At 44.0% G+C, this 24,988-nt stretch overlaps 1 protein-coding gene across 3 annotated transcripts in view; it reads right to left on the reverse strand.

Annotated features, from left to right (window-relative positions):
- LOC139264492 (electrogenic aspartate/glutamate antiporter SLC25A13, mitochondrial) overlaps positions 1–24,988 on the reverse strand; it is a 343,232-nt gene that overhangs the window by 39,739 nt on the left and 278,505 nt on the right. For all 3 annotated transcript variants that reach the window (XR_011593353.1, XM_070881056.1, XM_070881055.1), the window contains 2 exons: positions 22,804–22,884; positions 2,492–2,632 (listed from right to left, as the gene is read on the reverse strand). Coding sequence is in view for 2 of the 3 variants with exons in the window: in XM_070881056.1 (XP_070737157.1) it covers positions 2,492–2,632; positions 22,804–22,884 (222 nt within the window). In the remaining variant the exon portion in view is untranslated. The remainder of the gene's footprint in view (positions 1–2,491; positions 2,633–22,803; positions 22,885–24,988) is intronic.

Here is a 24,988-nt window from a genome sequence, read left to right on the forward strand (position 1 = left end):
CCAGACTCCACGGCCATTGACAGAATCAACTGCCACTCCCACTCCAATCCCCAGACCAGCCTCTAAAGAGGCCCAAGCCAGGCCTTCCACATTACCGCCTGCCCACGCCCCCCACCAAGAAGTGCGCATTACCCGAGATGTTCGAAAGAATAAGCTTGGTACCAACCCGAGAAACATTGTGCCACCGCCTGCAGACAGGGGTGGAGTCAACAAGGCCAAGCGCAGCGGGCGGTCTTAGAATAAGGTAGAGGAGAGATGGGTGCAGCTGCTGCTGCTGCTGTTGTTGTTATTATTATTGTTATTGCTGTTGCAACTATTCTCAAATTAAAAGTTTTTGAAAGTTATGTAAATTTACAATTTAAAAAGTTTTTAAGTGATCTTAACTTTAAACTTTAAAGTTTGTTACAAGAATATTTTTATTAAAGTTAAGTACAAATAATTGTTAAACTTTTGAATAAAATATATTTTAAATTATAACTGAATCATTCCATTATTTGTTCCATTAACACAACACAACAATGCGGAACAGGTCCAAACAGTAAACAAGGTCCATTTGGAGTAGTTGCCACTGAGCCTTCAGGCAGCAAAGTATTCACGGATGAGCAGCTGGCGCAAGGTTCGAGCAATCATTAAAGGGGCACGATGGCCTGTCCTCCGGGTTCACGTAGTTGCATGGCTTCCTCGTCATCATCTGCATTTTCCTCCTCATCATCAATATTGCCCCCATAATTAAATTGTAGCTTTGTAAGAAGCTTAAAACAGCAGGACAAAGTGAAAGCCTCTATCTCTCCCCAAGGTCGACGCCCTAGTATGGACCACAGTCTGGTCTGCGCATGCTCAATAGGCTTGCTTAGAACGGGAAGCTAAGCATTCAATGAGGACATCTGGGGCAACGAAGTCTAATGCAATTCTTTAATTTTAGATTTTTTTAAAGTACCACCCCCACCACCAACTGAACATCTCCTCACCGGGCTCGAGGGTCGGCTGGCAGAATCGCTCCCTCGCCCGGACACAGGGGCTCGGGAAACAACCGCCTCCTCCCAGCCCCGCACTTCTTTTGAAGCTGCTGCATAGTGAGGCTTCTCATGCCTTCAGTTTGGCTTCCACCCCCCCCCCCCCGCGGGCTTCTTTTGAAGCCGAGCCAGTGTCGGGCAAGGGAGCGATTCAGCCGGCTGACACTCCAACCCTCGAGCCCGGTGAGGAGATGATCGGTGATGGCGTGGTACTTTGAAAAAAATCTAAAATTAAAGAATTGCGTTACATTTCCATTTTCTCAGTTTTAAGTTTGAAAAAATTAAACTTCATTATGCATATTGAATGTCTTCTTGACTCCTAACTCCCTCCAAAATTTTGCATAAAAACAATGGCGCCTTTCTGTGTCGATGTGCGCTCATTTTTCTTAAGTGACATGAAGGTTTTTTGGGAATGGTCACATACGCTGTCCAAGGGAAAATGTAAGTTGGCCAAACTTGCATAAATCTGAAAAATTGGCGCAGACATCAGGTTATGCCCCCATGACGCAAAAATAACTAACATAAAAAAATCGTAACTGAGTTACACTGGCACAGAAACTTTGGGGGATATTTTAATTTATGCCAAAAAAGTGACATGCGCCAAAAAAATGGCACAGATAACGGGAAAATTGAGCCCTACATCTTCTGTTTCTGCCCAAAATAAACAAAACACATAAGACGCTATAACTAGCAAACTTGAAATTGACCTTAATGCAAAATGGATAATGGCTATTCTTTTTTGGCCGATATAAGCAACTGCCTGTTTCAAACACGGATGTAATTAAGTGGTGGGGACTGTAGCAAGGAAAATTTTAAATGGAAAATTGGACAGATATTTGATGGCGTGGGAAATTATGGAGTATCAATTTGGGGAACAGCTAGATGCGGTCTTCTCCAGTCCTGTAGTTTCTTGCAGTCTTCTCTAGTCCTTAATCTTAGAAAAAATACAACTTAACTGGGATCCTTAAAAATGCCACTAATGGAATGAATGAGGAAACAGGGTCTGGTGAACATTAGGCCAAGTTATTTTTAAATACTAGTGGATCTAACTTGGTATTACCTGCAGTCTGAGGGACTTAGATCTGGCAAGTGCACACATGGAGTCTGCTGGGAGAAGGACAGCAGTAGACAGAGATAGCATGGTAGGCAGTCTGAAACAGGGTAAGCCATTCAGTCTGGCAAAATCAGTTTAAAAGCAACGAAACACAGTTGTTAATTATTATAATGTACCTATTCATTCACCCAAATATGGCAAACTCCCATGGCTGCACTATTGCATATATAATTACTTTTGCCTTATAACACTATAAACACACTGGGGCCAACCAGAAAGCTCATGCATGAGATTTCAGACAGGGATACAAAGCAGATACAAAAAGAAACATATACAAATTGCACTATATTCACTGTATTATATCTGTTGATATGGTTGCACCATTCATACTTTAAAGATCCACCTGATAATTCTCATATGGTACCTTATATAGTCCAAAGAAACCCAATTCCTTTAAGACAGTCAATGCGTTGACACGACGACCTGTGGTGATTTCACCTGCCACCTGTAACCGGATCTTGACAATCTCCAGTGGATTAGTGAAGATAATTTGCGAAGTACCAGCCTATGAAAAGAATGAGTGTGTTATCTGGTCAGAATTTACATCTACCCATGGGTCACTACACTGACTGTAAAAGTTTTCAAATAGAAATCATCAGCACCAAGTAAAACATAGGGGCATGCAATGATCTGTAACCTGGTTTTCAATACACTGTTGCTTTTCATTGCGCCTTTACAACACATTTAAAATGCAATAATAAAATCAGCAGCATCCATAATACCATGAATTTTTAAAAAATCAATACAATTGTCTTAAAAATGTTAAATTATTACTTCTTGTGTGGCCAAAAACAGCATGACTACAACGCAGCCACAACCACCAAGAACCTTCCTTTACCAAATGATACCAAGTTATCTGACCAAAGCCTAAACTTCAGTAGCAAGTCAGTGTATGTTTCAAGAATTGGAACATAACATTTGGTAAAAAACAAAGGAAACATTTTTAGTTTATTTTGTCTCCCTTACTTGGCATTAAACAATGGAAAGGATTACCACACAAATCCCACTTTCCAATCTCAGGGGTTTGTCATCCCTTCACTAGGCTATAAAGGCCAACATAAAAAAATTGTCCCTTTATATGAAAAATAAGCATACACTTTACTGAGGGTTAAATTGTTTGGATAAGGAAAAGAAAAATCCAGTATCATTTTAAACTAGCAGCTTGAATATAATGCTCACTCGGGCAAGACAAGATAAAACAACTTCAGTCTTAAAATGAAAGATGAGGATTCAATTATACCTGCTTTTCTGTCAGCAGCCTTTAAGTCTCAGGTTTCAGCCCAGGCTTCAAACTTTCATCAAGAGGCATGACAAGTCTTACAAACATGGAAGAGGCTGGTGGATTAATGTGGAGCTTAAAACACTGTGTAGGTTGTCTTTGCGATTGTATTTTCTTTCTGAAAAACCTCTGCTCAATAAATTTAAAGGTGCAGATTGTATTAATCTTCCAGTAAGGTGTTTGTATAAATATGCCAGTCTTGTGGTGGAAAAACAAAATCATAGATGGAGCCAAAAAGGTAGTTACATCCAAAAGGATCTATTGCAGTACTTGGAAGTTAATCACATTTATTTTGCTACAAAGTATTTTTATTTGGATGGCCTCGCCTTCGCTGCATATCAAACCAAGAATCTCACTCATATTCACAAACTATTGATCTTATTTCCAGCCTTACTCATTTCTCTTAAAGAAGGGGAAAGGAGTCAGGATGGATCAGCAGCAACTTGCTCCAACTATAAATTTAAGAGGCGGTTTATGATATTTTGTTAATTTGCGGTCAATTTAATTACTATGAGTGAGAAATTCGTTTCATGTCAGTTCTCAGCACGAAGTCAGCAGCACGTCTTGAACACGTGCCTGTAATGTATATAGCTCCATCCAGTGGACTACTGTGGCATTGCAGCCATTGCCATTTACAACACTAAAGAGGGAACAAGTCACATGACTGGCTTCCTGAAGTTATCAGCCATCTTAAAGCCTGCGTGTGTTTGTGAGGTCGTACCGAAAACATAACATTGGTGACAAGGATAGGATAATCGGATAACCTAGCTGAAATTTTTGTTGGTGGATGATTCAACCAACTGACAGAGTGACGGAGAGCTTCTCTATTTTGATTAACAGCTAAAAATCCAAGATAAATTACAACCACACTTGGCTGAACTGCCAGAGTCCAGATGGCCGCGCCTATGGGAACAATAGGGCGCTTGGGCGAGTTTCAACGCAACCGTGAAAGTTTCTGGGCGTATGTGGAGCGACTAGAAATGCTTTTCACCGCAAATAGTATCATCGAAGTGCCCGATGAAGAAAACCATAACCGGGTGGTGTTGGAAAGAAAATCAGCTATTTTCTTAACTGAAGCAGGGCCCGAGGTGTATGAAACACTGAAAAATTTGCTTGTGGCCGTCAAGCCAAAGGACACATCACTTAAGCAGATTCTTAGCACTACAGCCTTCAGCCCCTGGAAAGAGCTGAAAGTTATTGTTTTGGAATACGAGATCAGTTAACCGATGAAAGTATCAGTGAGAACATTGCAACATTAAAAAAGCTATCTATTCACTGTAATTTCATAAACTTTCAGGATTGCATTGTGCAACCGCGTTGTTTGTGGGATGAAAAATTATGCAATCAGAAGAAAGTTATTGACAACTCCTAACTTGACTTTTGATTTAGTTTGTCAGACAGCTATGTCAATGGACATGGCCGACCAATATTCCCGAGAATTTTGTACCATTTCCAGTTGTCAGACAACCGAGGTGAATCACTTGCAGGTTAAAAGTAAAAGGCTGTTGGGCCCCAAGGTCTCAGCAACTGGCAATGGATACAGAGCATTGAAGTCATGCTATCGGTGCCTGGGACAACACATTGCTCAAAGTTATCCATATGTGAAGGCAGAGTGTTTCTTCTGCAGGAAAACTGGGCATCTTGTGAAGGCATGCTGACTGAAGGATAAACCAGCTTTCAAAACTATGAGAAGAAATCCCCAGGGACTACATAGCATGGAAGAAAAACAACAGGAGGAGGTGGTTTTAGAGCTACACATCAGCAAGAGCACGAGGGTAACTAATAGCGATTCAAAAAGTATAATCTACGTAGATGTTGCAGGAACCAAGATACCCATGGAAATTGACACTGGGGAATCTGAGTGTAGTACCAGAATCGCTATACCTCAATAAACTGCGTGATTTCCCATTAGAGCAATCCAAGATAGAGCTGCGATGATATTTGGGAGAGAACATTCTTGTGGTAGGTTGTATCACTGTACCGGTGAAATACAAGGATCAATTTCAAAGCTTGCCTCTCTTAGCAGTGCCAGGAGACAAGCCTGCCTTACTCAGAAGAAATTGGTTGGGAGACTATGAAGGAATGAGGGCAGAGTTGGGTGAAGTGGACTGGGAAAATAGATTAAAGTGTAGGACAGTTGATGAACAGTGGTGTACATTTAAGGAGCTATTTCACAACTCTCAAGAAAAATATATTCCAGTGAAGAGGAATGGGTGTAAGAGAAAAAAATATAGCCATCCGTGACTAACTAGGGAAATTAAGGACGGTATCCAATTAAAAACAAGGTCATACAAAGTGGCCAAAACTTAGGATAGAATATTGGGAAGCTTTTAAAAGCCAGCAAAGAAGGACTAAAAAAATGATTAAGAAAGGGAAGGTGGACTATGAAAGTAAACTAGCACAAAATATAAAAACAGCATGAGTTTCTATAGGTATATAAAAAGGAAAAGCGTGGCTAAACTAAATGTTGGTCCCTTAGAGGACGAGACTGGGAAATTAGTAATGGGGAACATGGAGATGGCAGAAACTCTGAACAAATATTTTGTATCAGTCTTTACGGTAGAGGACACTAACAATATTCCAACAGTGGATAGCCATGCGGCTATAGGGGGGGGAGGGACGAACTTAATACAATCACAATGGAGGTGGTACTCAGTAAGATAATGGGACTAAAGGCAGATAATTCCCCAGGACCTGATGGCTTGCATCCTCGGGTCTTAAGAGAAGTAGCGGCAGGGATTGTGGATGCACTGGTTGTAATTTGCCAAAATTCCCTGGACTCTGGGGAGGTCCCAGCAGATTGGAAAACTGCAAATGTAACACCCCTATTTAAAAAAGGAGGCAGACAAAAAGCAAGAAACTATAGACCAGTTAGCCTAACATCTGTGATTGGGAAAATGTTGGAGTCCATTATTAAAGAAGCAGTAGCAGGACATTTGGAAAAGCAAAATTCGGTCAGGCAGAATCAGCATGGATTTATGAAGGGGAAGTCATGTTTGACAAATTTGCTGGAATTCTTTGAGGATGTAATGAACAGAGTGGATAAAGGGGTACCAGTGGATGTGGTATATTTGGACTTCCAGAAGGCATTTGACAAGGTTCCACATAAAAGGTTAATGCACAAGATAAAAGTTCACGGGGTTGGGGGTAATATATTAGCATGGATAGAGGATTGGCTAACTAACAGAAAACAGAGTTCGGATAAATGGTTCATTCTCTGATTGGCAACCAGTAACTAGTGGGGTGATGCAGGGATCAGTTCTGGGACCCCAACTATTTACAATCTATATTAACAACTTGGAAGAAGGGACCAAGTGTAACGTAGCCAAGTTTGCTGACAATACAAAGATGGGAGGAAAAGCAATGTGTGAGGAGGGCACAAAAAAATCTGCAAAAGGACATAGACAGGCTAAGTGAATGGGCAAAAATTTGGCAGATGGAATATAATGTTGGAAAGTGTGAGGTCATGCACTTTGGCAGAAAAAAAATCAAAGAGCAAGTTATTATTTAAATGGAGAAAGATTGCAAAGTGCCACAGTACAGCGGGACCTGGGGGTCCTTGTGCATGAGACGCAAAAGGATAGTATGCAGGTACAGCAAGTGATCAGGAAGGCCAATGGTATCTTGGCTTTTATTGCAAAGGGGATGGAGTATAAAAGCAGGGAAGTCTTGCTACAGCTATATAAGGAATTGGTGAGACCACACCTGGAATACTGCGTGCAGTTTTGGTTTCCATATTTACAAAAGGATATACTTGCTTTGGAGGTAGTTCAGAGAAGGTTCACAAGATTGATTCTGGGGATGAGGGGGTTGACTTATGAAGAAAGGTTGAGTAGATTGGGCTCTACTCATTGGAATTCAAAAGAATGAGAGGTGATCTTATCGAAACATAGAAATATAGAAAATAGGTGCAGGAGTAGGCCATTCGGTCCTTTGAGCCACACCACCATTCAATAAAATCATGGCTGATCATTCCCTCAGAACCCCTTTCCTGCTTTCTCTCCATATCCCTTGATCTCTTTAGCCGTAAGAGCCATATCTAACTCCCTCTTGAATATATCCAATGAACTGACATCAACAACTCTCTGCGACAGGGAATTTCACAGGTTAACAACTCTCTGAGTGAAGAAGTTTCTCCTCATCTCAGTCCTAAATTGCCCACCCCTTATCCTATGACTAGGTCCCCTGGTTCTGGACTTCCCCAACATCGGGAACATTCTTCCGTCATCTAACCTGTCCAGTCCCCTCAGAATCTTATACGTTTCGATGAGATCACCTCTCATCCTTCTAAATTCCAGTGAATAAAAGCCTAGTTGATCCAGTCTCTCCTCATATGTCAGTCCAGCCATCCCTGGAATCAGTCTGGTGAACCTTCGCTGCACTCCCTCAATAGCAAGAACGTCCTTCCTCAGATTAGGAGACCAAAACTGAACACAATATTCTAGGTGAGGTCTCACCAAGTCCCTGTACAACTGCAGTAAGACCTACCTGCTCTTATACTCAAATCCCCTAGCTATGAAGGCTAACATACCATTTGCCTTCTTCACTGCCTGCTGTACCTGCATGCCAACTTTCAATGACTGAAGAACCATGACACCCAGGTCTCATTGCACTTCCCCTTTTCCTAATCTGCCGCCATTCAGATAATATTCTGCCTTCGTGTTTTTGCCCCCAAAATGGATAACCTCACATTTATCCACATTATACTGCATCTGCCATGCATTTGCCCACTCACCTAACCTAACCAAGTCACCCTACAGCCTTTTAGCGTCCTCCTCACAGCTCACACTGCCACCCAGTTTAGTGTCATCTGCAAACTTGGAGATATTATACTCAATTCCTTCATCTAAATCGTTAATGTATATTGTAAAGAGCTGGGGTCCCAGCACTGAGCCCTGCGGCACTCCACTAGTCGCTGCCTGCCATTCTGAAAAGGGCCCGTTTATCCCGACTCTCTGCTTCCTGTCTACCAACCAGTTCTCTATCCACATCAGTACATTACCCCCAATACCATGTGCTTTGATTTTGCACAGCAATGTCTTGTGCGGGACCTTGTCAAAAGCCTTTTGAAAGTCCAAATACACCACATCCCCTGGTTCTCCCTTGTCCACTCTGCTAGTTACATCCTCAAAAAATTCCAGAAGATTCATCAAGCATGATTTCCCTTTCATAAATCCATGCTGACTTGGACTGATCCTGTCACTGCTTTCCAAATGCGCTGCTTTTTCATCCTTAATGATTGATTCCAACATTTTCCCCACTATTGATGTCAGGCTAACCAATTTATAATTACCCGTTTTCTCTCTCCCTCCTTTTTTAAAAAGTGGTGTTACATTAGCTACCCTCCAGTCCATAGGAACTGATCCAGAGTCAATAGACTGTTGGAAAATGATCACCAATGCTTCCACTATTTCTAGGGCCACTTCCTTAAGTGCTCTGGGATGCAGACTATTAGGCCCCAGGGATTTATCGGCCTTCAATCCCATCAATTTCCCTAACACAATTTCCCACCTAATAAGGATATCCTTCAGTTCCCCCTTCTCACTCGACCCACTGTCCCCTAGTACATCCAGAAGGTTAATTGTGTCTTCCTTCATGAAGGCAGAATCAAAGTATTTGTTCAATTGGTCTGCCATTTCTTTGTTCCCCATTATAAATTCACCTGAATCCGACTGCAAGGGACCTACGTTTGTCTTCACTAATCTTTTTCTCTTCACATATTTATAGAAGCTTTTGCAATCAGTTTTTATGTTCCCTGCAAACTTCCTCTCATCTCATATTCTATTTTCCCCCCCTCTTAATTAAACCCTTAGTCTTCCTCTGTTGAATTCTAAATTTCTCCCAGTCCTCAGGTATGTTGCGTTTTCTGGCCAATTTATATGCTGTTCCTTAGTTTTAACACTATCCTTAATTTCCCTTGTTAGCCATGGTTGAGCCACCTTCCCCGTTTTATTTTTACTCCAGACAGGGATGTAGAATTGCTGAAGTTCATCCATGTGATCTTTAAATGTTTGCCATAGGTTATCTACCGTCAACCCTTTAAGTGTCCTTTGCCAGTCTATTCTAGCCAATTCACGCCTCATACCGTCGAAGTTACCTTTCCTTAAGTTCAGGAGCCTAGTTTCCGAATTAACTGTGTCACTCTCCATCTTAATAAAGAATTCTACCATATTATGGTCACCCTTCCCCAAGAGGCCTCGCACAACAAAAACGTATAAGATTATGAGGGGGCTTGTTAAGGTGGATGCAGAGAGGATGTTTCCACTGATGGGGGAGACTAGAACTAAAGGGCATGATCTTAGAAATAAGGGGCCACCCATTTAAAACAGAGATGAGAAGAAATTTCTTCTGAGGGTTGTAAATCTGTGGAATTCGCTGCCTCTGAAAGCTGTGGAAGTTGGGACATTGAATAAATTTAAGACAGAAATAGACAGTTTCTTAAACGATAAGGGGATAAGGGGTTGTGGGGAGCGGGCGGGGAAGTGGAGCTGAGTCCATGATCAGATCATCCATGATCTTATTGAATGGCAGAGCAGGCTCGAGGGGCCGTATGGCCTACACCTGTTCCTAGTTCTTATGTTCTTATTCTTATGATCACTGAAGCTGGATTGGAGTGAGATTTTTCGTGTGGAAACGAGATTTACATTAAAGGATGATGTCATCAAGAAGTATCCAAAGGTGTTATGTGAAACAGATAGTTCAATCCAAGGCTTCAAGGCGAGTGTTAGGGTACAGAAGGACGCTAGGCCGGTGTACTGCAAGCCACGTCCCGTACCATATGCACTCAAGGAGAAAGTTGAGCAAGAACTCAAAAGACGAGAGACTAAGAGCATTATCTCTAAGATAGATCTATGTAATTGGGTTACACCCAGTGTTATTGTACCTAAGTACGATGATAAGGTAAGGTTGTGTGGTGATTAACCAGATTCTAGAGGGTAATCTCCCCACTACATTGCCAAATGTAGAAGATTTGTTCACAACATTGACAGGCGGTCAGATCGTCTCAAAGTTAGATCTTACAAATGCCTACTTACAACTTGAACTAGCTGAGGAGTCCAAGTCATCTAGGCCTATATCAATTTAATAGGCTACCATTTGGAGTGTCTTCCGCCCCCGCCATATTCCAAGAGGTGATGAACCAGATTTTTCAAGGTATTGAAAGGGTAGTATGTTATTTAGTTGACATACTGATTTCAGCACCAAACAGGCAAATTCATAACATATTGAATGAAGTCCTCAATCCTCAAACAGCTGGAGAAGCAGAATACGAGTGACTGCTCGCAAGTATGAGTTATTTCAAAACTCAGTGGAGTACTTAGGGTACAGAGTCGACAAAGATGGTTTACATCCAACCAAGGGAAAGCTGGATACAATCAGAAATGCACCCACTCCTAAGATGATCATTTTGGGGTCTTTTGAACTATAATGGGAAGTTCCTATCAAATTTGGCTACAGTATTACATCCACTGAATGAACTATTGAAAAAACAGGTGCATTGGAAGTGGTCAGAAGAATGCGACACAGCATTCAAGGAGTGTAAAAGTCAATTGGTAGAGAGCACCACGTTAGTTCACTATGACGTATCAGATCAAGCTAGCATGCGACGCTTGTCCGTATGGAGTTGGGGCCGTGATCTCTCGTGTACTACATAATGGGGAGGAGAGACCAATTGCTTTTGCTTCATGCACTCTCAGTGCCAGTGAGCGTAATTATATGCAAATTGAAAGGGAAGCTTTGGCATTAATTTTTGGGGTCAAGATGTTCCACAAATACTTGTATGATCGTAAGTTTACCATCGTTACGGACCAAAAGCCTCGACAGCATTCCTCCATCCAAAGTCCCCAGTTCCAACCTTAGCTGCAGCCCGAATTCAGAGATGGGCTTTGATTTTGTCAGTATTGTTATGTATGTAAACCTCACTTGCCACCAGAGGGCACACCTGTGGGAGACCTAAGGGTCACCTGTGCATCCTGGTAAAAGGTAATCTACCATGCTTCTTCCAGACTCTGGAGTCTGAATAAAGAGACCAAGGTCACAACAGTTTGAGCTTACAATATGCAATCTTGTGGAGTTATTCTGAACATAACAATTGGTGACGAGTAACAGATCACGAACTTTCACGTGGTAATGGCTGCCGTTGGTATTCTTGAGAGATTTGTTGAGGGTGACGATTGGGAAGCCTTCGTTGAGCGTCTCGACCAGTACTTCGTGGCCAACGAACTGGACAAGGCTGAGACGGCGATCAAGCGCAGGGTGATTCTCCTCACTGTATGTGGGTCTTCGATATATGGCCTCCTCAAAAATCTGCGAGCACCGGACAAACCAACGAACAAGACTTACACAGAGCAGTGTACGCTGGTTCGGGAACACCTCAAGCCGAAGGAGAGCATCTTAATGGCCAGGTATCGCTTTTACACGCACCATTGCTCCGAGGGCCAGAACGTGGCGAGCTTTGTCGCCGACCTAAGACGCCTTGCAGGACAGTGAGAATTTGCCGGATCTTTGGGGAAATGTTGCGGGACTTTTTTGTGCTTGGAATCGGCCACAAGGTCATTCTTTGAAAACTGCTGTCTGCCGAATCCCTAGATCTGAGCAAGGCCATCACGATAGCCCAGGCTTTCATATCCACAAGCGACAACACGAAACAGATATATATCTTCCACAGAATCGAAGCTCACCGGCAAGTACTGTGCATTAAATAATGCTTTCAGCAGGCAGAACTGTACATGGCAGGGCCCACATGACTGCAGCGGCCAGACCTAGGGGGACTCAGAGTCCGCCGTGGGGCATGAATGCATATCCATTAACACCATGTTGGTGCTGTGGGGGCAGTCACAGAGCCCATCAATGTCGATTCAAGCACCCCGTGTGCAAGGGCTGTGGAACAATGGGGCACCTCCAGAGAATGTGCAAATGACCTATGACTCACCACGTGGCAGAGTCAGGAGAGGACGACTGATCCAGCGAGGATCACGTTGAACGAGCAGGAGAGGCAACTCAACCTGAGGATGAAGAGGAAGTATATGGGATACACACCTTCACCACCAAAAGCCCTCCGATAATGTTAAAAGTTAAACTCAACGGCACTCCAGTCTCCACGGAATTGGACACGGGGACGAATCAATCAATAATGAGCCAGAAGGCATTCGAGAGGCTGTGGGGCGACATCGACCCAAGCTGATCCCGATTCAGGCAAAGCTGCACACCTACACCAAGGAACTGATACCAGTTATTGGTAGTGCGGACATAAGAGTATCCCATGAGGGAGCAGTGCACGACGTACCACTGTGGATTGTTTCAGGTGATGGGCCAACACTGCTTGGTAGAAGGTGGATGGGAAAGATTCGATGGAACTGGGAAGACCGCTGTGTACCTTCTCTGGCGAATGACGACTCCCTTGCTCAAAGGCTGAGCAAGCCCCCACCTTCAGCTGAACCAGGCATCGAAGTGCAGATCCCCGAGGCACAGGCCGCTCATCACGACCACGAGGAGGTAAAGATCAACCGAGCAGCGGTACAGGCACGGTACCGACCACCCAAAGCCGAGGATCTCTTCGCGACAATGGAAGAGGCTCCAGGTCGACCAAGCAGAGTGGGACTCCGGCCGAAACAATCCGAATGTGTCTTCCCAACGCCAGAAGCATCATCCCTGGGGAGGAAGATCGCGGCAGTCGGCATCACGGACACGGACGAGAGTATGTCCAGACACAGAACGAAAGAGCTTCCTGACCACGGGACGAGAGTGCGTCCAGACCACGGGACGAAAGTGTGTCCAGACCACGGGATGGAGCCGCAACGAAATAGAGGCATGTGTTGCCCAGCAAGGAAGACGACTGGGCTTGGGGCAAAGGTAAAGGGGCGGCCGCTGAGAAGGCCAGAAACCCACTACGTTCCAATAAGTCTCAATAAGTTGTTTGCACTGTTTAATCCATGTGAGCGCTCTTTCGCGGCCAATGATGTATTATCATATGGGGTCAGGGGTACCTTACAACAAGCCAAAGTAGCGTGTGAACACCAACCGGTCGTATATGTATCTGACAAAGTACTTGTAGCAAGTGATGTGTTATCATACGGGGTCGGGCATGTTGTACAGCAAGCCAAAGTAGCGGGTGAGCCCCAATCGGTTATACATGTATCCAATAAGTTAACCAAGGCAGTAGCCTGCATTCACAGGACAAAAGAGACGTACCAAAGAGTGTCCCAATATTTACTTGAGTCAAACAAGCTGCCAATCTCTCAGTTTTTGGAGAGCAGAAGCACTATTATCAATGCTTTGTTTCGAATATGTCTAACACTGTCTGTGCACTGTAACATGATCCGCCATGGGCCAGGCACTGAAAACGGCGCTGATGCCCTCAGTTGGCTACTGTTGCCCACCACTGGGGTGGAAACGGCGCAGTCCCCAGACCTGGTCGTTGTTGTTGAAGTGCTAGAAAGCGAGGAGTCAACCGTAACGGCTCCCCAGTTTAGGACCTGGACCAGCCAGGATCCCACGTTACCGCCTGCTAATGGCGAACCGCTAGACGGGATGTTGCAGCTTATCTGTCGCAAAGACGAAATGCTCATCCCATCAGATTGCAACCCTGTAAAGTTGCAAAGAAAGGCAGGGAGGCTACACACAGTCGGTGGTCCTGGGCCTCCATACCATGGCCCAGGATCCTCGGGGACCACGCGACCTCCTGAAAGTCTCAAGGCCATATCAGCCATCCTTGGCTTGCCAGACCTTAGGGTCAGCGACAATAGTCCGGAGCGGGCAGCCCAAATGATAAAGCCAAGCACCACACGTGTCACGGTAGACTCCCCATAGACCCGCTATACCGGATGCTACGCAGTCACCGGACAGAATCACTCAGAACCGAGCCTTCCGTATGCTATCAGCAGAGAATGTACCATGATCGCACGACTCCTCCATGCAACATCAGAATAAATGATGTAGACCATGTTCATGGCCCCAGATGGGCTGCTAGCACTGTATTAGCCAAAGAGGGGAATGGAGTGTTTGTGATAAAAAGGGAGTGTTTGTTGTGAAACCATGTAATGGGCAAATGCAGACAGCATTTGGACCAGACCAAACTGCGAACTACAGATAACCAGGAACCGCTGTGAAAAGACCTGGTCCCCAGCGACCCACTAACACAATCGACCTCGCTGTCAACCACGAGGATGAACCCACCATGCCCGACAGTCCAATCAGACCAGCCGTGCAGCAATGATCCGACCAACTCACCCATGCCAGGACTTCAACTCAGGCGATCAACCCGGGAACGCAGAGCGCCAGATCGCCTCAACTTGTAAATAACTTGTACATAAGACTTTGGGGGGGGGGGGCGGGGGGGGAGTGATGTTATGTATTTATGTAAACATCACCAATATGTAAGACTTGCCACCAGGGGGCACACCTGTGGGAGACCTAAGGGCCACATGTGCACCCTGGGCAAGCAGGTATAAAGGTAATCTACCATGCTGCTTCCTCGCTCTGGAGTCACATTAAAGAGACCAAGGTCACAACAGTTTGAGCTTACAATATAGTCTTGTGGCGTTATTCTGAACATAACAAGTATACACATATGATATTGAATACAGACGATCAGTTGATCACAGTAATGCTGATGCTACACCTAGGTTGCCCTCCCCATCACAATTTACACCTGATAGGGAAGAAGTGTTCAATTTTTCATACATTGATGAACTGCCAGTCACAGCTGAGGATTGGTACAGCAACCAAACGTGACCCAGTTATGTCAAAGGTGCATGATTACATCACAAATCGCTGGCCAAACCAGGTAACAGACAAATATATTCATCCATTCTTCATTCGTAGGAATGAATTATCAGTCGATAAAGATTGTATTATGTGGTGTGCAAGAGTGGTTACACCTAATAAATTCAAGTCCAAATTATTAGGAGACCTCCATGTACTTGACCAAGAGTTTTGCACGCAGTTACTTATGGGGCCAGGTCGATAAAGATATAGAGTACATCATCACTCAGTGTACGACATGTCAATCGGTAAGCTAGAAACCACCATCAGTACCATTACAGCCATGCAAATGGCCTCCCAGGGCATGGCAAAGGTTACATATCGATTTTGCTGAGCTAGAAGGACAACAATTGTTCATTGTGATTGATAGCCATTCGAAGTAGGTCAAGGTGTTTCCAATGCGGAAACTAACAACAAGTAAAACATTAGACATTTTGCAAAGATTATTTTCTTCATTTGGCCTCCCAGAAGAAATTGTTTCTGATAATGGAGCACAATTTTGTTCAGAAGAATTTGCACAGTTCACGAGCAAAAATGGTGTGAAACATACCAAAGTTCCTCCATACCACCCTGCTTCAAATGGTGCAGCAGAGCGCACTGTACAAATTGTAAAACGTGCCCTCATCAAACAGATGTTGGATCCCAATCCAAAGAAACGATAGTTGTCATTGGACCACAAATTAGCTAATTTTCTAATCACTTATCGTAATACTCCTCATACAACTACAGGTAGAACACCAGCAGAGTTGTTTCTCAAACGACAGCCACGAACCAAATTCTCGTTGTTAAAACCAAACTTGGCTCCGTGCGTAGAAGAGAAACAATTAAGACAGAAAGAGAATCATGATAGAGCTGGAGTAAAAGAGAGAAGTGTGAAATTAAATCAAAAGGTGAGAGTGAAGAACCATCACCATAAATAGTTAAAGTGGTTACCAGGAAGAGTGGTGAAGATATGTGGTCCTCGCACATATTTGGTCAAGATGTTTGATAATGGACAGGTTAGGTTTGTTCACATTGATCATATTTTACCTGCAAACGTGGAAGGAGTTGAAGGTTGGAATGATTCAATTATTTCTGACTCATCAGATAGTTTTGATACAAGTAAAGTATCAGTAGCATATCCTATATCAAATGTACTGGAAACAAGTCCAAGAGAAAGTCAGAATTTAAGTCTGTGCCCGAGTCAGGCAGACAAACATTCTGAAGTTGTAGAGAGTTCAAATGTAAATCAAGGGCATCCTTTGGAGGAAAACTTTCCCCAGGATCAGCCTAGAACGAGTCTAAGTTCGACATCATGTTTGGAGGGTTCTGTTCGAGAGCGGAGGTATCCTCTTCGAAACAGAAAACAAGTGGTTAAGCTTGCTTTGTAAATATGGCAAAATAAGTTCATATCCTTTGATATGTATAACCATGCAAGTTATTTATGATGATTGTTTGTTAGAATTACTTTTTCATTAAGGAGGGAGAAGTGTAATATATACAGCTCCACCCAGTGCACTACTGTGGCATTGCAGCCATTGCTGTTTACAGCAATAAAGAAGGAACAAGTCACGTGACTGGCTTCCTGAAGTTATCAGCCATCTTAAAGCCTGTGTGTGTTTGTGAGGTCGTACCAAAAACATAACAGCGCCCAATGCCAGAGGCTCACTCAATTGTGCTCTGGGCCTCATCTCCATTATACCGACAAGCTGTGGACACCAATCTGGTGTCCTGATGCTGCTCGTCACTTGGAGCCTCACCAAAATTGGCTGATTCGGTCGCCAAAGTGACCCACAGGTAAATCCTGGAAGGGAGTGAAGGCAGGCAAGCGCAGGCCGGTAATGGCCTGCCGAATTGCTCCTCCCAGATCTAAATTAAGGCACGTGAAGAAAAACTTACCTGTTTTGGCAGCCTCCAGCAGTCCCTTTAATGACCGGTGGTTAGGCCACTGTAGACCTGGAAAAACGGCACAGCACTTTCTCTGCCCACCTGTTACCCAATTGGCTTCAGGGTCCGGAAACAAGAATTAGGCTGCTAATTAGCATAAGCAAGGGGCCTAATGCCAGTCTTAGGGGGGCGCCCAGGGCACTTGGAAGTTGCCAGCTGCCATATTGACAGCCAACACACTTCAAAGGGGGATCGGGTGTGAAAAATGGCAACTGAGAATTGGTCAGTCCAACATGCATTTCGTGCCCCAAAATCGGGTGGGACAGGGACCAATTACTCCCCATGTATCTCCCCTTTGGCTTCTGGAGTCAACACAAATTTCTCAAAAATAAATGATTCCCACTTCCTAATCACCTTGCTATCTTTTTGTGTCAGTTTAAATAATCCCTAAATATTCTGTGAAATTTAAATGCATACAAGTCAGATGTAAACAAATATTTTATAATACAAAAGCAAAATATTGCGGATGCTGGAAATCTGAAATAAAAACAGAGAATGCTGGGAATACTCAGCAGGTCAGGCAGCATATTTTATAAAACCCATTAACAAGTTAACATGGCAATAGGAATATTAAAGTAAATGCACTTCTGGTGCATAGCTGATACTAGTACATTTCACATTTTTGGTGCACAGTGGGGACCTCTCTGAGTTCCAAAGTCCTATAATTTACATTTTGCAGGTAGGATTCCAATGTAATCTTTATCATGTGCTAGGAGCACCTAAGCTGGGATTTCCTGAGCAAGAGCAGCTCCTTAAAGTAGTACCTGCACTTCCTTTTGACAAGTCTCCAATTCCCTTGTGTTCAGTAATGATTTAAGATGAACCAGAAGTCTGACAATTCCCAAGGTCTTGGGGGAGTGGGGTGAGGTTAATGGGAGGGCATCTCCCTTTACTGAGATCCCGGAGTGTCTTGCCATTTTTGGATACGAAGGGCACCCTTCTCATCAAGCTGTAGTTAGCACTGCCCACGAAAATGTAGCTGAGCAGATGAATGCAGTTTCTGTAATCAAGAGGTCATTTTCCCAGAAGGGAAATTTAGCACCTTGAAGAGGTTTGCCAAGGTAAGTGCCTGTTGAACCTTACAGTGCACTGCAATGGTCAGCCTGCAACACACACGCACATTCCCCTCAGCCAACTGCATACTCACCTGGGATGCATCCTTATCGTTACACAACTATTTGGCAGGGTGGTACCATGACTCTCCCAATATGCATTTGCATGCTGCTTATTTGTGCAGTCTTGCTTAGGGCAGCATAGTGTCCCTTACACAAGCTGCTGGTAGTGTATTCAGCAATGACTATGATAAATGAGTCCTAGATGGAGTCATGAGCGGATGCGATGCCACAGTTTACAAAAAGGTAAACTGTGGCATCGCATCCTTTGAAAACATTTGAAAACATTTCTGAACAATTTTTGTTGGAATTTCCATCACTGTGGTGTTGGCGGGCCGTCGGACCCCGAAGTGTTGGCGAGCCGGTGGGCCCCACGGTGTCGGCTCCGAAGTTGGGTAAATTTACTTTACATTGATACTTTTTGAGGATTTGGGGTAAATTTATTGTGGATCTGTAAGTGTAAATGGGCAAGTTTTTTTTTCATTGATATTTTTCCAAGATTTTGACCAGCAGCGTTGTGCACATGTGCCACCCGGCGACCGGGAATGGTTCCGAACGAGAGGCGGTTTCGGAAAAGGGAGGTTCAACCTATACTACATAGTGATTGGTGGTCCAGGCTCACGTGATTCCAGGATACAAATATGTACCTTTGAGGACATGTTCCCGTATGCTGCACAGTGAATAGAGAGAGGCCTCTGACCGGAATCCTACGTTCCTCCGGACCCACCAGGTATTTTCGTTAAAAATTTTCAGGCCGGAGGAAGCCTCCGATCGTAATTTTCCCTCCATTATGTTTGAAGACATCAAAGGGAGGCTAATCAAAGCACAGTTTTCTGTTCCTAAATACTCCTAAAATTATTGCATGGGGGATTCTACATGAAAGACCCAGCAGGCCACTGATCAAACACAGATAGCAGTCAGATGACAGTCAGTGCTCCCTCTCTCATGTGGTTTACACACAGGCAAGAATCCTCGAGAATTCTTTTCAATTCTAATATAGGATGACTGACTTATACAGAACCTCTGCTAACAGCTTTGTATCAGCAAAATACAATTACGTTTATTCTGACAATTCCAGTTATAAAGCATTCAAATATTAACTACAATTTCCATTTTAAGGATTTTAAATATTCATCCGATGATTCGAGGTGTGCGGTATAATGACCGAGACCTGCAGTTGCAAAGAGACTGAATAGTTTATGCTACAGCCTTAATTTAAAATCTGTACAAGGTCATAAGTTTATAAAGGTCAGATTAACACTTTTATTACAAACATAGAGCAAAATAAAATCTCCCCTAATAATCTCATGATGGAGGGGTTCAATTGTGAAACACAAAATTAAAAAACAATATTTCGATTTCAATAAAATCTGGGGAGGACCTGGTGGATGCCAACTTCAACCTGGACACAGCTTTTCAGGACTCTCAGAGTGGTTTTATCATATTTTTTTCAAATGACAGCCATGTCCCAATGCAGGACTAACTTATGGCATACAAGACAGTTCCAAATAATTTTCCTTCATAGTTCAGAACCCCTAGGCATCAAATTGAAAGATTTCCATCTACCCCGGGCAAAATCTGGGACCAAGCTGAGATGGATTTGTGGCAAAAAGGGTAAATATTTGAAAGAGGGCTTGAACTACACTAAGTACACTGGAGGAGGAGTCACCCTAATGGCAAGTTTGTAAAGTCCCTCACACAAGGACCTTAAAGGTTGTTGACAAGTAAACCTGATTTGTGGGCAATGGACTTGAATGTATAGTGACAGGGAGTGTGAATGAGAGAAGAACAAAGCTCTAGAGCTGGAAAAGGAAATTGTATATCAAAGAGTTATAGTATACTACAGGTTGAACCTCTCGGGTCTGGGACTCTCTGGTCCGGAAACATCTGTGGTTCGGCATCCGTAGCAGAACTGCCGCTTTCCTGGGCCTGGGCTTGGAGCTCCCATGGTGCTCAGCATCTCACTCTGCTTCCTCATTGTGGAATTGTGGGACTTGACAGCGCAGTGAAGTGGAGTCAGACCTGAGACAGACAGAGAAATGACCAATCACCAACATTCCCCGCCTCCCCTCCCTCACTCAGCGATCACCAGCACTGACCTTCCGTGGTTCGGAAAATTCTCTGTTTCAGCACTGGTCAGGTCCCGAGGGTGCCGGACTAGAAAGGTTCAACCTGTATTATGTTCACTGATATTTTCATTGTAACTGAAGTATATCTTGTAAGCAATTTATAAACCTTGGCCATTGATGTGGCCTTTTACATGCTTTGTTTCCAACTAGTTAGCTGAAATTTGGATAGCATCTTCGCGTGTCCTTCTCCCATTCCACCCGTCTTACTTTCCCCTCATTCACTCATTCCCCATCTGTCACATTTGCCTTTCCATCTATTCATTCATTCATACTGTAATCCATGCCCTCTTTCCTCCTCATTTACCCATTCATTCTCTTTAAGGTTTTTCTTTCCCTTTTGCCCTTTCTATCCTTGGAATTTCTCTATTTCCTTGCATTCCATCCATTTCCACTCTCTATTTCCTTGTCACTCCCATTACTTTCTCTCATTGCCTCTTCGCACATTCCCTCTCTCCTTCCCTCAGTCACTTTTTTCTTCCCTCTCTCCTGGTCTCATTCTCTTTCTCTTTCCCCATCTGTTATTCCCTCTGAGCCCATCTCTCTCTTCCCTCATTCCTTCTTTTTCTTATTTCCTCGCTCCTTGCCTTCTATTCCCCTTCTGCTTGTTGCTATCATTTCCTCTCTCTCTCCTTCATCCAGTCTTGGGTGAGCCACAATTTCCATCAGTTAAACGCAGGAAGAGCTTCCTATTTGGCTCCTGCCACAACTCCATACCTGCCCCCAATTTTACCCTCCTCAGCCACCGTTTTGGGCCAAACCAGACTGTTCGCAACCTCAGTGTTAACCCTTATTAAATATTCTGTGGCAAACTCACTAATCTGAGGCAGGCAGTTCCACACTAATCTCGGGCGTGCTGATGATTCGCTAGTCTGGTTTATTAATAAGACCTGAAGGGGTGCACCAATCATTGCTGGCTAAGATTTATTTTCATTCAGATCCAGATAACTCTGCAAGCTAGTAGCTTGATGGGTAATACAGTTTGAGTAGAGAAACAATTGGAAACTTAACAGTGGTCTGAGTTATAAACTCAGCAGTTTTAACTGGTTAATGCCAGTTATACTGCTGCACACTTGCAGGGCAATTGGTTGTGTCTCTATGGGGAGAATGTGTGCATTCCATATTAGGTTTCTCAGTAACGTGCTCTAGAGACTCGAGCATGGTGATGAGTTTCCATGTGTCTCAGATACCCAGCTGAGCAAAAGAAAATTCATTAAAGTAAAAACTGAACAAATTTCAATTCTTTGTTGCAATTAACTACTTGTTTTGAAGTATTGAACATAATGTTTCACCTACAGTAGTGTGATTATTTACTGAAAAATGCAGTTATGAAACCAGCAGCCTAATGTATAATTAAAATAAATGTTACTACTGCAAGTTTAAAAAGTTAAATATCAACTCTACAAATTTCAAGTGGACTAAATTTTTGTGGACAGGTGAAAAAACTTCTGGGAATAAACGGTTCTGTAAACCAAATTAAATTTTACATAATTTGATATTAAAACCTTGTTCTGATGTGTATTTTCAGATGACTGATTATTTAAAAAATTTATTTAACCTCCTCCCAAAAATTAGACTGTCAAACGAAGGAAAAAGAGAATCATGAATGTTTCAATATCCCTCCTCAGCTATGACAAATGACAGAAGATGGCAGCGATTCAGTGGTAGCACTCTAGCCTCCAAGTCAGAAGGTTGTGGCTTCGACTCTTGAGCACAAAATCTAGATTGTCACCTCAGTGCAGTACTGAGGGAGTGCTGCACTATCGGAGGTGCCTGTCGGAAATATTGAATTTCCTCTGGTATCTGTAGGTACTCAGCTGTCATTCTCTCATAGGCACACAGCATCTTTCAGATGAGACGTTAAATCGAGGCCCTGTCTGCCCCTTCAGCTGGATGTAAAAGAGCCCATGGAACTATTTTGAAGAAGAGCGGGAAAGTTCTGCCCGGTGTCCTGGCCAGCATTTATCCATCAACCAACATCACTAAAACACAAACAAATTTGGTCATCATCACATTGCTGTTTGTGGAACCTTGCTGTGTGGAAATTGGCTGCCGTGTTTCCGACATTATAATAGTGACTACACTTGCGAAATACTTCACTGGCTTTGGGACATCCTGAGGTCATGAAAGACATTCTATAAATGTAAGTCTTTCTTTTTACACCTTTCACCACTCAAAGCTCAATCTCTCCCATACTCTTCTAGTCAGCCTCCTAAACTCTATGTTACATAAACTCCAAATAAACCAAAACATCAACACTAAAATCCTACTCCATACTTAGAAAATCCAGCAAGTTCACATTGGAATTGCCATTGGGTGTGCTAGGTCTAAGCATCGGGAACTGCCATTGCAAGTAACCCCTCGAATGCCAATATACAAACAGTTATAGTTACAGGAAGTGAGGAGATTTAAAAAAAAAAACTTTTTCCATGAACATTACATTGGGAGTTATATCATAAAGACCAATACTCACACAACCACCAGCAAATATTTCTGCTACGATTGGGATGGAGCCATCACTCCGAGCAAACCGGTCTCTTACAAAATCATTCACCTATAATGGAATAAAATATTTTGAAATAAGTTTTATAACATGTCTCTGCAAAATCTATTCATATCAAACTGTCAACAGTTCCATAAAGAGCATATTTATTAATATTTTAAATATTGAATTTCCCCTGGTATCTTCATAGGTACTCAGCTGTCATTCTCTCACAGGCAGACGTCATGTTGATATTTTCCAGTCACATGCACAAAGAATGACTCCTTGGGCAAGATACCAAAGAAGTATCATCTTCTAAGAAATCATACCCAATGTGAGTCACCGCCTTTCATTTCTGGAACCTGGATTAAAGCCAGCTCAGAATAGTGGGATGAACATTTCCTGCGTTTGTTGTCTGTAAGGGCCCCATGTCAAATGAGTTCAGGCAGTTTCAATTCAGTTCACCGTGGACATAGGCCTATAGCATAAAACTGACCTTAATTCTGCACCAATTGGCAATCTCACTCAGAGAGGGCACAGAATAGCTGGTGTGGAAAACAAAAAAGAAAATCACCCAATTAGCGATGCTCTTTTGAGATTGGGATTGGGCACATCATTGGGTAGAGTACAGGGAACTCTGGCTGTGCTATAACTGACTTTATGGGCCCAAGTTTCCACATGATTCGCGCCTGATTTTTTAGGAGCAACTGGTGGAGAACGGACTATTTTAGAAATCGCAATTCTCCACATTTTTTTTTCTGCAGTTCTAGTCAGGTAGAACAGTTCTAGTTTAGAACAGAATTTTTTCTTCAAAAGGGGGCGTGTCCGGCCACTGACGCCTGATTTGAAAGTTTCCACAGTGAAAATGTACTCCAAACTAAAGTAGAATGGAACCAGTGAAGATTTTTGTAGAACTGAAAAAACCTGTTCTACACATTAAAAAATCAGGTGCAGGTTACAAATTAGACGTCCAGAACGAGGTGGCGGGGTGGGGGGGAGGGAACTCATTAAATTCGACAATAAATCCTTATTTATACTTCTACAAATATTATACAAATAAATCCAACCTGAATAAACATTTATAAGCCAAGAAAAAAATTAAATAAACCATCTTCCTACCTGTCTGAAAGTGCTTCAGCCAGGGAGAATTCTGCAGCCATTCGTGCCGCTGAGCGGGAGGGGGAGAGAGAGAGAGAGAGAGAGAGAGAGAGAGAGAGAGGGAGGGCGAGAGAGGGGGGGGGGGGAGGGAGGGAGGGAGGGAGGGAGAGAGAGAGAGAGAGGGGGAGGGAGGGAGAGAGAGAGAGAGAGAGAGGGGGAGAGAGGGAGAGAGAGAGAGAGAGAGAGAGAGAGAGAGGGGGAGGGAGAGAGAGAGAGAGGGGGAGGGAGGGAGGGAGAGAGAGAGAGGGGGAGGGAGGGAGAGAGAGAGGGGAGGGAGGGAGAGAGAGAGAGCGGAGGGGAGGGAGGGAGAGAGAGAGAGCGGGGGGGAGAGAGCGGGGGGGGACAGAGAGGGGGGGGCGGATCGGGGAACAGGAGCGCGGGTCGGGTCAGTCGGGGGGGGGGGGGAGCGGGTCTCGGGTTGGGGGGGGGGAGCAGGTGTCGGGTCGGCGGGGGGGAGGTGGGCGCGGGTGTCGGGTCGGGTCTGGTCGGCGGGGGGGGGGGAGGGAGCGGGTGTCTGGTCGGCGGGGTGGGGGGGTGGGGGAGCGCGGGTGTCGGGTCGGGTCTGGTCGGCGGGGGGGGGGGGGAACGAGTGTCGGGTCTGGTCGGGGGCGGGGAGCAGGAGCTGGCCATGGGAGGAGCCTTATTCACGCAGCCCCAGTGAGGCCATTCAGCCAGGGCTAGGGGCTGCGTGCTTCGAGCCCCTCCCACACAGTTCAGCGCCGGGACCTGGCTCCGCCCCCCCACAGCTCGTGCTGGCTGCGCCGAGGGCCAGAGGACCTGTAAGTAGGTGGAGAATACCGAGGATTTTTTTAGGCGCCGTTTTAGGCGCGAAAAACGGGTTTTTTTTCTTGTGGAAACTTGGGCCCTATAAGTGCTTGATGCTAACACTGGGTGCCTGAAATTTGAAGAATTCCGTTTCCCAACATTTCTGACTTTTGATCATGCAATTTTAGAGAGCAACAAACAGAAAATTAGAGGGGATAGTAGTGTAAAATATGTTTGCAGTTTCTATCAAAGA

This window comes from Pristiophorus japonicus, chromosome 5 (genome assembly GCF_044704955.1).
Source record: "Pristiophorus japonicus isolate sPriJap1 chromosome 5, sPriJap1.hap1, whole genome shotgun sequence".
NCBI classification, from domain to species: domain Eukaryota; kingdom Metazoa; phylum Chordata; class Chondrichthyes; family Pristiophoridae; genus Pristiophorus; species Pristiophorus japonicus.